This window comes from Vombatus ursinus, unplaced genomic scaffold, assembly GCF_900497805.2.
Source record: "Vombatus ursinus unplaced genomic scaffold, bare-nosed wombat genome assembly UNPS02014847.1, whole genome shotgun sequence".
NCBI lineage: Eukaryota > Metazoa > Chordata > Mammalia > Diprotodontia > Vombatidae > Vombatus > Vombatus ursinus.
In genome coordinates this window covers 5505936-5519434 of record NW_020954625.1, presented here as the reverse complement: position 1 = coordinate 5519434, position 13499 = coordinate 5505936, and the positions used below count along the sequence as shown (strand labels likewise).

General features: G+C 45.5%; 1 protein-coding gene across 1 annotated transcript in view; it reads left to right on the top strand.

Moving 5' to 3' along the window:
- HKDC1 (hexokinase domain containing 1) overlaps window positions 1–12246 on the top strand; it is a 48599-nt gene extending 36353 nt beyond the window's left edge. The window contains exons 15-18 of the mRNA XM_027840660.1: window positions 1210–1393; window positions 2887–3042; window positions 8848–9081; window positions 11264–12246. Of these exons, the coding sequence (XP_027696461.1) occupies window positions 1210–1393; window positions 2887–3042; window positions 8848–9081; window positions 11264–11408 (719 nt within the window). The 3' untranslated portion in view covers window positions 11409–12246. The remainder of the gene's footprint in view (window positions 1–1209; window positions 1394–2886; window positions 3043–8847; window positions 9082–11263) is intronic.
- The last annotated feature ends 1253 nt before the right edge of the window (window positions 12247–13499 follow it).

Here is a 13499-nt window from a genome sequence, read left to right as displayed (position 1 = left end):
GTACAATGGGTGAAATGTTGGTTTGGGGGTCTAAGGAGCTGGGTTCCAAGCCCGCCTCTGTCACCTACTGGGACTCAGATTCCTCCTCTGTAAAATGAAGGCCTGGCCTGGATGTTTTCTGAGGCTCCTCCCAGGTCTCCATCTGTGATCCTTTTATCCTTTGATAGCCTTTGAGAGAGAAGGAAAACAAATCAATTCACTGGATGTGCATTAAGTGGCTTCTCTGTGCAAGGCCCTGTGCTGGTCCCTGAAGATGGGACAAAACCAAGCACACACACGTGTACATGCACATACACATACGTGTGCATGCACACACACTCACACAGTCAGAAAAGCAGTGAGTTTGCAGATCCTAGAATCTTGGAATCCTAGAGTTGAAAGGAACCCAAGAAATCACCAGGTTTAATCTGTCCCTGATCTCATGAGGATGTGTCCTTGAAGAAAGGAAGCTGAGGCAGATCATAGGGGAAAGATACCAAGGGCCTGAGAGGCTGTCTATCCCAACCCCCTCCCTTTATAGATGAGGGAAGTTAAATGAGGGGCTGAGGTCGCAGAGGACTCCACAAAGAGCGTTCTTTCCTCCACCATACCAATAACCCTGTCTATTCATTAATCGTTTAAAAACCAGACAGCTAAACGACCAAGACTGCAGGCCTCGAAACAGGACAAAATCAGATCGCTTTTCTTGTCTTTACTCTAAGCAAAGGCCGCTGCCCAAATTCTTTCATCACATATTTTTTACAACCCCCCTTTAATTGAACTCTGGCTTCCAGTCTCTCTTCTCTTTAGCCCATCTTCGACTCAGCTGCCAAAATAATTTCTCTAAAGCACAAGTCTGACGCTTTAATCTGGCTCTGGGGAGCACCATGTGTGACACCTGAGACGTATGGTTCTGTGCCACGGAGGTGAGTGTCTCTGGCTAGCAGAACACACTCCTGCTGGCCCTGTCACACGAGAAAGGTGTGGCATCCATTACAACCAAAGGATTATTCTAGGCCCGGCCTAACTCAATGTAGCCTAACTCATCACTTGAGCAAACACTGGGCATCAAGGCATGGATTTTTTGGCTGCAGCAGTTCATGGAACTCCGCTGCAGGGCAGAATGTTTGCCATGTGTGTTTGAGGCAGGTGTGTCCAAGCTATCGATATCGGGGCTCCTCAAAATATCATTGAGTCGTTGAGGCTGATGGGCACTGGGGCTTCTTTCAGGAACCGGCAGCAACGTGTGCTACATGGAAGAGATGCAGAACATCGAGCTGGTCGAAGGCAGCGAGGGCAAGATGTGCATCAACACTGAGTGGGGCGGCTTCGGGGATAACGGCTGCCTGGACGAGATCAGGACCCAGTATGACACCGAGGTGGACGAAGGCTCCCTAAATCCTGGCAAACAGAGGTAAAGAGGAGGTGGTTCTGAGGCCAGCTTCGTGTGCAGGCAGCATTCACCCCCCTCCAGGATAAAGGGGAGGCTGGCTGGGGCAGGGAAAGAGCCCTGGGCCTGGGCCTGGGCCTGGGTCTGGAGCCTGGTTCTGCTACTTCCTTATTCCTGTGTAACCCTCAGCAAGCCATTTCGTTTACCTGAGCCTCAGTTTCCTCATCTGTAAAATGAGGGGGTTGGGCTAGGTGGCTTCTAAAGTCCCTTGCAGCCCTAAATCTATGCACTTCAGGTCTGGAAGGGTTGTGTTGGGGCATAGTTCAAGAACTCACTGACCTACTCCCTCCCCCAACAAAGGGAATTGGAAGCCGACCCTAGTGTCTTGGACAACAGTCTTTTAAAAAGCGGTTGCCCTTCTATTTATATTTTAAAAAAAAACCCAAATAAGCATAGGAATCAAAAGATTCCTTCATTGTGATTATATTTATTTGTAACCAAGAGCTGACATTATATGTAATGGGTAAACATTAGAGACTTTGCCATTAAGAGCAGGGGAAAAGCAGGGCTGTCTACTCTTCCCCCTCACATTCAGAATAGTTTTTTAAATCCTTGCAGTAACAAAAAGGAAAGAACAGGAGATAAGGGATTAAGTGCCAGCAAAGAAGGGATTTACAAACCACTTTTTGATATGTTTTTATATACTCAGGAAAGTCAAGAGACTCAACAAAAACATCTGAGATAATAGATTGACTTTCCTCCACTAACTCCATCCAACTGTGATGCTTCATCACAATAGGGAGATGATTCAGGGTTTTTAAGGGCCATGCCAATAGATTGTGAGCTGGGGGGAAGGGAGTCCTACTAAGGTGGAAGGGCTCTGAGGATGGGCTGGTGACAGACTATACATCATCGGCATAGCTCAATTGAGAAAGGTCTAAATTACCAGGTTGGCCAACAGGGGAGGATTTTTTTTTCGACTACTGCCACTCAAAAATGGCTCTAGAGGGGATGCATTTAGATAAACACTATTTACACATCTGTAATTATTCTTGCGTCAGTCATTTCTTGGCTTTATTGGGGTTTACTGTTTCCTTGTCACCACACTGTGAGGTGGACAGATAGAGCGTCTATTAGGCACTTAGTATATGTCAGGCACTGGGAATGCAAAGACAAGTAAAGAAGATATTCTCTGCCCTCAGGAAGCTTACATTCCAATAGAGGTAGATCACATGTAAAGGGGAGCTGGAAACAGGAGGTACACCTAGGGCAGCATGGCTAGGGAGAGGAATGGCCAGAGTAGGGTGGAGTAGAGTGGAGACACACGGCGGACGGTGTCCAGGAAATGCTGTGGAAGCCCAGAACTGAGTGAGGCAAGGCAATGATTACTACCCCCATCTTACAGATGAAGAAACTGAGGCCCAAAGCAGTTTAATGACTTGCTTGAGGTCACATCACTTTTCATCGTGACTTGGTTAACATGACCCTTGCTCCCGTTTATTCTTCCTTGGAAAAAGGTATGAGAAGATGACCAGCGGCATGTACCTTGGGGAAATTGTGAGGCAGATTCTGATAGATCTAACCAAGCATGGACTGTTGTTTCGAGGGCAGATTTCAGAACGGCTCAGGACCAGAGGCATATTTGAAACGAAGTTCTTGTCTCAGATTGAAAGGTAATGACTTTGCTCGTGTGTCACCCTCTCAGGCTCATGCATACGCTGGTCTTTCTGGACCCGAGGGTGGGGCTGTGGGCAAGTGTGGCGAGAGAGTGGGAATTGTGCCCCGGGTTGATCACTGAAAGAGTCAGCACAGGGCGCCTTAAAAGCAACCTCTCCTCTAGTCACCTCTGATGGGTTTTTTCCGTAATGACAAAAATAACTTACGGTTCTTTATAAACTCATTGATCGGAAGATCAGAGATCCAGGGCTGGCAAGAACCTTAGAGGGCATGGAGTCTAACCTCCTCTTTCACAGATAGGGGAAGTGAAGCACAGAGAGGTTCAGTGACTTGCCCAGAGTCACACAGCTAGTACGTGCCTAAGTGCTGAGGCAGGATTTGAACCCAGGTGTTCCTAACTTCACATCCAGCACTTTACCCACTGCGTCATGCAGTATCACAATAGCCACAAGAGGTCACCTTTTAATGTGAATGGTGGAACCAGACTGTTCTCCAAATACTAACTTGGATCAGTTGCCCTGGATGACAGGTTGGAAGTGATGAGGAGAAGCATGGGGGGCAGGGGGCAGGGAAGACCCTGATGGGGCCCCAGAAAAGGCCCTGGGGCAGCCAGAGGGCATCATGAGGATCCTGGACACTTGGGGATGGGGGAGAGGCAGGATGTGGAAGAGGGACACAGGAATATCCACAGGAGCCGACGTTTGTAGAGCGCCTGATGGTTTACAGAGGGCTGTGTATACCTTCTCTCATTCAGTCCTGTGAGATGAGACTGGAAGTACTGACTTTATTCAAAGTGTGGTGTTCTGGAAAAAGTCTTGGACTTAACATCTGAATTTTTCAGTTGTGCTTGGTTGGGTCCATCCAAGCCATCTGTAAAGGACAAGGATGGGGACTGGACTTGTGATTCAATAGGTATAGGGAACTGCTGGGGGAGGTAAGCCTTCCCTGGGCCTCAGTTTCCTCATCTGTCATCGAAGAATTGGAGTAGATGGTTTCTTTCTAAGACCCCAGGACTTGGAGCAGGAAGTGACCTGAGAGAGATCATCTCGTTCAATCCCTTTGTTTTACAGAATGGGAAACTGAGTCTTCAGAGTAGTGACATAATCCGTCCAAGTGACAAGTCTGGCTCCATGTGGGTGCTCTGTGATCCATGCAGGCTTCTTCTGGGGGCGAGGAAGCCACTGTGTCCCTCTGGCGCTGCTGGAGTGGTCTCCCATGTCCGATAGAGCTGGGATCTCAGCCAGGCACACATTCCGTTCCCCTCAGCAGAGCTCACAACCCGTGGGTCCCTGCCCGTCATGGGCAGCTCTCATCCAAGGCGTCCCCTAAGTTCAGCATGAGGGATCCTCCCCACGTGGGAGGGGGCTTCGTCACTCATCCACCCAACTGAGGCACCGACATCGCCAAGTCTTTCCAGGCCAGTGCCCAAGACGACCCATCTGCTTTCAGAGAGCTGGGCTCCTCCTGTGTGGTAGGCACGTTGAATGGGAAGGAAGGCTGCTTTCATCTGGGTTTGACTTCCAGGGCCCTGCCACGTCGGAGATAAGAGGAAGGAAGCTCTTCCCTCCCAATTCTGCCCGAGACACGGGAGGCGTCTGGTCAGCCCAAGGAGCGCCAATCTCGAAGTGGGAGAGCCGGGGTTGAAACCTTGGTTCTGCTTCTCATTGCTTTGGGTTGTCGCCTTCTTCTCTCAGGATCTTAATTGGCTCATATACAAAACAAAGGGGTTTAACCGGAAGTTCTCTAAGGGGCCTTCCAGCTTGGTAACATAAGAGCACTAGACTCAGAATCAGGAAGACCCGAGTTCAAATCCAGCCTCAGACACTCATTACCTGTGTGACCCTGGGCAAGTCACTTGACCTCGGCCTCAGTTTCCTCATCTGTAAAATGGGAATAGTAATAGCACTTCCTCCCAGGGTTGTTGAGGATCAAATTAATTAGAACATGTACAGTGTTTTGCAAATCTTAAAACGCCACCTCAATGCTATTATTATTATCAGCAGTCCTCAGTCTACCTCCCTAAATTTCAGAAGATACTGTCCAATGTGGCATCCTCCCTGTTCCCTAAATATTACCCTGCTCAGAGTCTGGTGGTGCAATTAAAATTCGATAAACACTTATTAAGCATGTACTCTATAGGTGCTGTCATAGGTGCTGATACAAAGATGGAGTCCTTTCCCCTATGGAGACCCTAGTGGAAAGAGAGATAGGCTTGAGATGAGGGGGGAGCTGGGCTCAAATCCCGCTTGTGACAATCCCCGGATAGCCTTTTACAGTCTGCTCTCCTCTCTGAGCTTCAGTTTCCTCATTGGAAAAAAATAGAGGATGACACTTGGATTGTCCACCTCCCAGTGTGATTGTGAGCACCAAATGAGGTGATCGATGACGTATGGTGGCACAGAGAAGCCAACTCTTCATTACATACAGGACCGCCAGGAGGGATATGACACATAAGTGTAATGCAAGGGAAAGAATAACAATAATTGCTAGCATTTATATAGTACTTTGAGGTTTGCAAAGCACTTTGCAAGTAGTATCTCATTTGATCCTCACAACAACCCTGGGAGGGAGGTGCTGTTATTACCACCATTGCACAGATGAGGAAACTGAGGCAGGCAGCGGTTAAGGGACTTGCCCAAGGTCACACAGTTATGAAGCGTCTGAGGCTGGATTTTAAGTCAGGTTTTCCTTGACTCTTGATCCAATACTCTGTGCACTCTGGGGCCACCTAGCTGCCTCAGAGGAGGGTCGGGGCAAGATGCCCCCAGTAAACTTGAGGAAAGAGAGAACCCTTTCAGCTGAGACATCATAAAGGAGTTGAACATCTGAACATCCATGAGTCTTAAAGTAAGATGAATTAAAAATACATATTATATAATTACATATTATACATTATAAGCATATTTATATAAATATACAAATGTTTATATTTGTAAAAATATATAATTATATATTAATACAACATATTACATCTATAAACTTATGTCAAAATAATATATTTAATATATATGTATTTTTCTTCGTGTCTTTTATTTTTACATCACTATCATTTTCCATCACCATCCAGCAGATTGTCTTAGGACAAAGTAAAAAACAAGTGAGCAAAAACTTGCAATGCAGAAATAAGGTCTGACAGCTTATACAATATTCTATCCAAGCTGTCTCACATTTCTCTATTCTGAAGGTGGTGATATGTTTCGTTATCTCATACTTCACTGTTTTTTTTTTCTTTCTGTTATTCAGAGTTCAACTTCCTTGCAGTGATCATCAAATCTATTTTGTGGTAGTCATAGTGTAAATTGTTCTCTTGGTTCTACTTGCTTCACTTGGCATCAGTTTATACAAATCTTCCCATTTCTAGGAATTCCTTGTGTACCCTGTGGCTTTTTGTACAACAATAATCCATCACATTTGTCTGCTATTATTTTTTCAGCTGTACCCCAATTGGTACCAGCTTTGTTTCCAGTGCTTTGCAATCCAAGAAAGTCTTAAGACCATTTTTGGTACATATTGGACTCTTGTTTCTTAGATTTTGTTAGGGGTATATTTCCAATAGTAGAGTTAATGGATCAAAGAGTATGGATAGTTTGGTAGGAAGTACCTTCCATGCATGTGAGAAGCACTGTGTGGAGGTGGGAGATGGCATTTGAAGCTAAGGAGACAACCAGTGTTCTAGCTAGAGTGTGTGAAGGAGAAGGAAGTGAAACATAGGAGCCCAGCTGTAGAAGGCCTTCAATACTGTCTGAAGAGTTGATGTTTTACTCCATTGGTGATAGGGGGCCAATAGGGAAGGCATAGGAGCAGGAAAATGGCGCAGTCAGACCTGTGCCTTAGGAAGAATCCTTTGTAGATGAATTGGAAAAGGGACAGACTGGAGGTAGAGAGACCAATGAGAACTTTTAAGATGAGGACCTGAACAAGAGTCATGGTGGTGTAAGTGGAAAGGGATAGATGAGAAATGTTGCCAAGGTAGAATGGACGGTACTTGTTATGAGGGGCAGGAGAGAAAGAATTAAGGAAGATTCTAATATTTTGAACCTCAATGGCCACAAGAATGGTGGTGCCCTCCATAGAGATAAAAGAGTTGGGATGAAGTGGTAGGTTTGGGGGTGGAAGGTGAGTTGAGTCTGACATGCCCCCAGGACACCCAAGAGGCTATTTCCAGCACTTGGAGATGTTGACCTGGAGCTCAGGGCTGAAAATAAAGATTTGGGAGTCATTGGTATAGAAAGGATGGTGGAACACAGGGGAACAGAGGAGATAACCAAACGGTAGGGCATAAAAAGAGAAGAGGAGAGGATCTAGGACAGAGCCTTGAGGGACCCCAGATACACTTTGAAGATGGAAGGAAGAGAATAGATAAGCAAAGGAGACTGAGAAGGTGCAGTCACATCGCTAAGAGGAGGACCAGGAGAGGGGGTTGTCATCAAAGCCTAGGGAGGAGTGAGCAGTCAGGAGAGGAGTGGGTGACACTGTTAGAAGCTGCTGAAAGGTGAAGGATGTTGAGAACTGAGAAAAAGCCGTCTGACCGAATAACGAAGAGGTCAACGGTGGCCTTTGACATAGTAGTTTCATTCCAGGAGAGCCAGAATTCAGGTCACAAGGGGCTGAGAAGAGTGGGTGGTGAGGTAGTGATGGCAGTGGGTGTAGTTGATTGATATCAGGGGATTGTCAGTGAAAGATTATTGTTGTTTGTCCTCATTCTCAAAGAGGACCATGACATCAGGAAGTGATGCCATGACTTGCAAGTGAATTGAATTTAAGTGAAGGAGGGCTGTGCAAAGTCACCAGCCTCACTCTCTCCTCTAGAGCCATCTGGGTCCATGGCAAGATATAGATCAGGACGACTGGAGATGGCCCAGGATGCAGAGGGAGACCTTGGCCTTTTTGCCAGTGAAAGGGAAGCAAGATGTAAAGTACTTATTCGAAGGGAGAGAGTCAGGCTCACCTGCTGTTTCTTCTCTGAATCTAATTCAAATAATAGGCTGAGTCTAGAGGGCGACCCCAGCCATGGCTGGGAATTTATCTTCATGAACTTGCATGTAGTTGTCTCATGTTTCCTCAGGATGTGATTCATTTATTCATTCAACAGACACTATGTTGGTGCTGTCTGGAATACAAAGATGTAGGAAGCATTCTTTCTGCCTTTAAGGAGTTTACCATTAAGTTGGAGATAGAAGATGAGAGAGATCAAGCTTTTCTTGAACTCCAGGCCAAGTCAGCTCCCTTGGATTTAATCACCATCTCTGTGCTGATGATTGTCAGATCTACCTGTCCTGCCCCAGTCTCTCTGTTGACCTCCAGTCTCACATCTTTCCTTTCCTTTCAGACATCTTGAACTGGATGTCCAGTAGACATCTTAAAGTTACTATGTCCAAAATGGAGCTCATTATCTTTCCCCCTAACCAGACTACCCTCTCATGGGGACCAAGGGACCATCCAGGAGTCTCTGGTTGTGTTCAGCTTTTAGCAAGGGACTAGATTACGTGTCAATGAAAGGGGCCAACTCCATGGGAACAGGCTCAACTCCGTAAGAAGTACCCCCTGGTCAGCAGATTGGTGGCTCCTAGTTATCATATTACATGGAAAATGAGGAAGCCGGAGTGGCAGATTTTCCAGCTCTTAATAGTCCGTGAATCTTATATAGACAAAGTGAATAGCCTAGACATGGTTCCTCCTGACAGGGGCTGGAATATTTGGTCTCTTCCCAGGTCTTAAGCTCAGAGCCAAAGGAGACTCCAGGCCCTCATGTTCCTTTTTGATCAGATTCTTTCCTTTTCTCTGGTTATGACCTGTTCCAGTGATGGGCTGGCCCTCCTCCAGGTCCGGAGGATCCTGCAGCAGCTGGGTCTGGACAGCACCTGTGAAGACAGTATTGTGGTGAAGGAGGTGTGTGGGGCTGTCTCCCGGCGAGCAGCCCAGCTCTGTGGGGCAGGCCTGGCTGCCATTGTGGAGAAGAGACGGGAAGACCGGAACCTGGAGCACCTAAAAATCACGGTTGGCGTGGATGGGACACTCTACAAACTGCATCCTCAGTGAGTATCCTGACAGGCTTTAGTCACAGTGCTAGGGACACAGTAGGTGCTTAATAAACATTTCTTGACTTGACTTGACTTGATTGCCCAGTGTAGAGGGAAGAGACGTAGATTTGAAGCCTGGAGACCTGGGGGTTAAATCCTGGTTCTTCTATTGATCAACCAATCACTCAGTTAACAATCATTTATTAAGTGCCTAGCACATAGTAGGACAGCAAAGACAAATATGAAAGTGTCTGCCCTCAAGGAGCTTACACTCTGTCAGAGGAGACCAAATATACATATAGATGAATATTCAAAATAGATACAGAATAAGGTAGTGACCAGCTTTATAACCTCTCCAAGCTTCATCACTCATTTTTAAAGCAAGAAGCCTAATAATAATAGTAGCTTACATTTCCATAGCGTGGTGAGCTTTCTCCCAACACCGCTGTACTTGGCTGCCCAACCATGACACGTAGGGGTTCTTGGGCTCTCCAAAGCCACGCCAATGGAGGGTAAGCTTGGACAGCTTCTACCAGGCCAGGAAGGCTTTGAGAACAGGCTCAGTGATGATCCACATATCTGTCGTTCCAACGTCTGTCCAGCCAATAACAATAGCTAACATGAGTACAGTGCTTAATGGTTTGAAAAGCACCTAAGCTCAGAAGGTCAGAACCAACCCAGGTTGGCTATAAAATGAGGAATTCTATCAGCCTCAGTTTCCATTTCTGCATTGTGGAGGGGAGCAAAAGGAAGCAGTGTGGTGCATTGGGAGAAGCAATGTGGAGTCAGAGGACCTGAGTTCAAATTTTGCATCTGATGCTTACTGCCTTGGGCAAGCTACTCAGCCCTGCTGGGTCTTAGTTATGCCAAATTGATGCAGTATCTTTTAAAATGTTAATTATGAAAATGATTTTAGAATTTATAAAAATACATACATACATACATACATACATACAAAAATGTTAATTATGAGGAGTGGCTAGGTGATGCAACAGATAGTGTCGGGCCTGAAGTCAGGAAGGCTCATATTCCTGAGTTCAAATCTGGCCTCAGACACGTACTAGCTGTGTGACCCTGGGCAAGTCATTTAACCCTGTTTACCTCAGTTTCCTCATCTGTAAAATGAGCTAGAGAAAGAAATGGTAAACCACTCCAGTATCTTTACCCAAATAGGGTCACAGAGAGTCAGACACTATTGAAAAATGACAGAACAACCATAAACATTTCCTAATTTCGTGTTTCAGATATTTAAAATGTAAAATACTGGGATGTGATTTTTGTTTTTCCTGTACAAATTGTTGAAGCAGAGCCAGTGGTGCACTTAAGCCAGTGGCGCACTTAAGCCAGTGGCGTAAGGAAAGGCCAAATTCTCTATCCCATTTCCTCTTCCCCTTTTTTTTTTATTTAAAAAATTAAAAAATTTTTTTTATTTAAAAAATTAAAAAAAAATTTTTTTTCCTCTTCCCCTTTCTTGAGCATATGGACAAGTCCCTCAATGTCAGTGTCTGAGACAACTTTCTAAATCTAAATCTAAGTCGTGGAAAGTTCCCTCATAGGCATTGACAAAAGGAGGTTCCACATGGGGAATTCCCAACACCTTTGAAATAACAGCTCTAAACCAAATTAAAAATGGAATCTTATTATAGGCCTGGTGAGAGATTGCATGTCTGTCATTCCAGGGCTAGCCTAGATAAATTCAGAAAGAATCAGCGCCAAGTTGGTTAAAGAGGGATGAATTTTTCAGCCATGACAATTCTTAGAAATTGTCTATTATTATTACTATTATATTACGATCTTATATATATATGTAGCACTTCAGTGTTTGCAAAGCTCTTTAAACATATTCTCCCACTCAATCCTCCCAACAACCTTGTGGAATAGGTGGTATTATTAGTCCCATTTGACAGATGGGGAAACTGAGCCTGAGAGCGGTGAGGGGACATACACAGCAGTTGCAATAATCCAAGATCTCTGAATCTAAACTTTGACTCCAGCCAATGTCCTTTCGCTCCACACACTCACCCGATGTCTCCAATGTCCAGAAAAGGCAGCAAGACCTTTCTGATCATCTCAGAGAGCCGGGTCACAGGGGCGAGCCGCTGGTGCTTAGGAGTGGAGGTCATTTACAAACCAGGTTGTGTGAGAAAGGGAAGACCTCTGTCCGACTCACGCTTTTTCCCTTTACAATTTTCTGTAGCTTTTCTCGGATCTTGCGGGAAACCGTGAAAGAGCTGGCCCCTCAGTGCGACGTGACGTTCATGCTGTCTGAAGATGGGAGTGGAAAGGGGGCCGCCCTGATCACAGCTGTGGCCAAGAGGTTGCATCTGAAGAAGGACAACTGAGAACTGAGAACAGCCCAGGGTCAGCTGGGATCCTTCGCCAACCTCCTTCCCTCGGGAACTAAGTCGAGTACAGGCCAATGGGTCCGAGCTGCTCTTTTTGGCCAATAGAGGGAGCCCGGGGGCCTGGGCTACTTGTCTTGGTCTTGGCATGACCCAAAGAGAAATCTATGGGCTTCTAAGGGTTGGAGGTGCGAAGGGGTAGGTAGCCAGTGTTAGCTCTCTGTGGGACACCCTAGGGCAGAGCGTTTCTGGGGTGAGGCGTTGCCCAGTTTAGTGGGTGCTGAAAACCCTCGTAGTCCTTCCACAACTTAGAGCCGAGAGCGCTTAACGCTGATATAACCCGAAGGAATTAGCTGATTCAAGGATGTGTTTCATGCTGCTTGTTTCAGCTGAGGTTGTCTCATTCCAGGCACACACAAAAATGGTAAATTATAGCTCTGTCTGGGAGTTTCATCCCCCACACACAACCCTTTGCCACAGGCCACCTCAGAAATCTTTCAGTGAGTAATCTCATCAGGCCGGCTCCTAGGTCCTAAGGCAGCTTCCTTTCCCGTAGATGTGAGTTTAATACTTGGGTGGCTTGAAATTTATGACAGACGTCCCCATGGGGATGATGAAAAACTGCTCTCTTGCCCCAAGATCCTAGGGTCCCAACAGTAAATTTTGTCCCCTCCCTGTTAAGAGAAACAAATATTTAAAAGCTTTTTTATTTTTTGTTCCTGTGACCTTGACAAGACCCAGCAAATAGGAACATTCTTATATACAAAGAAAAACAGAGAGGATTGTATTGAAACTACTACTCCTATTGTATACAGCTCAGTGTTTAAAAAGCAAATAATAAATTTAACGTGTTAGTTTCAAAGAAGTCCTGATTGTGTCGGCTCTGAACTTCTGTGTGATTGCTCCTGTGCATTTCAAAATGCTTCATCAATGCTTTGCTTTCTTGTTTTTGGCAACAAAATCACTAGTACCCCCTCTGACACACACACACACACACACACACACACACACACTTAATTTAAAAAAAAAAAACTTCCCAGGTAACAAACATTTATAGTCAAGCAAAACAAATTCTTGCACTGGTCATGTCCAAAACTCTGCATCACATTCTGCAGTCTGAGCCCTTCATCTGTCTTTCAGGAAACGGCTAATATGTTTCATTATTGGTCCTCTGGAGTTTTGATTGGTCATTTCATTGATTAGAGTTCTCAAATATTTTGGAGGTGGTTTTCTTCCCACTGTTATAATCAGGCACTGTGCTAAGTTCTGAGGATAGAAAGAAAGGCAAAACCTAGTACCTCCTCTCCAAGAGGAGCCATATTCTAATGAGAAGACAACATGCAAATAATTGGTACCTATGAGAGCTATACAAAGCAGCTGAAAGGTGATAGCAGAGCAAAGGTCCTGGCAACTGCAGGAAATGCCTCCTGCAGAAGATGGGATCTGAGTTGAGTCTTGAGGGAAGCCAGGGAAGGAAGAGTGGGGAGGTGGGAGGGGTGTATTCCAGGCATGGTGCACAGCCAATGCAGAGACACAGTGTTGGGAGTTGGGAGGTCAGGGAGGCAGGACAGCCAAGAGGCCAGGAAGCCAGGGTCATTGGATTGTAGAGGATGAGGAGGGGAGTAAAGTAAGAAGGGAGGGGCAGCTAGGTGGTGCAATGGATAGAGCATCGGCCCTGGCGTCAGGAGGACCTGAGTTCAAATTTGGCCTCAGATACTTGACACTTACTAGCTGTGTGACCCTGAGCAAATTGCCTACCCCCGAAAAAAATAAATTTAAAAAAAAGTGGGAAAAGGAAGGAGAAGGAAGGGAAGAAAAAAGTGAATATTTCAGGAGACTAGCAAAGATTTGTGAAATAAACTAGAGCTCAAATTATAGATTCTTTGCCTTACCATGAAATTGAATTTAAAAAAATTAAGGAAGGGCAAAGACCTTCATGCATCTTTTTTGGGAAACTGTGGTTTTTTTTTCTTTTTCTTTTTCTTTTTTTTTTTGCATGTGTATATATATTTTTTAATCTGGTCAGTTGGGGGAAGGGGCACCAAGCAATAGCCCCCACACACTAACAATGTGAACCTTGTGCTTTTGCTG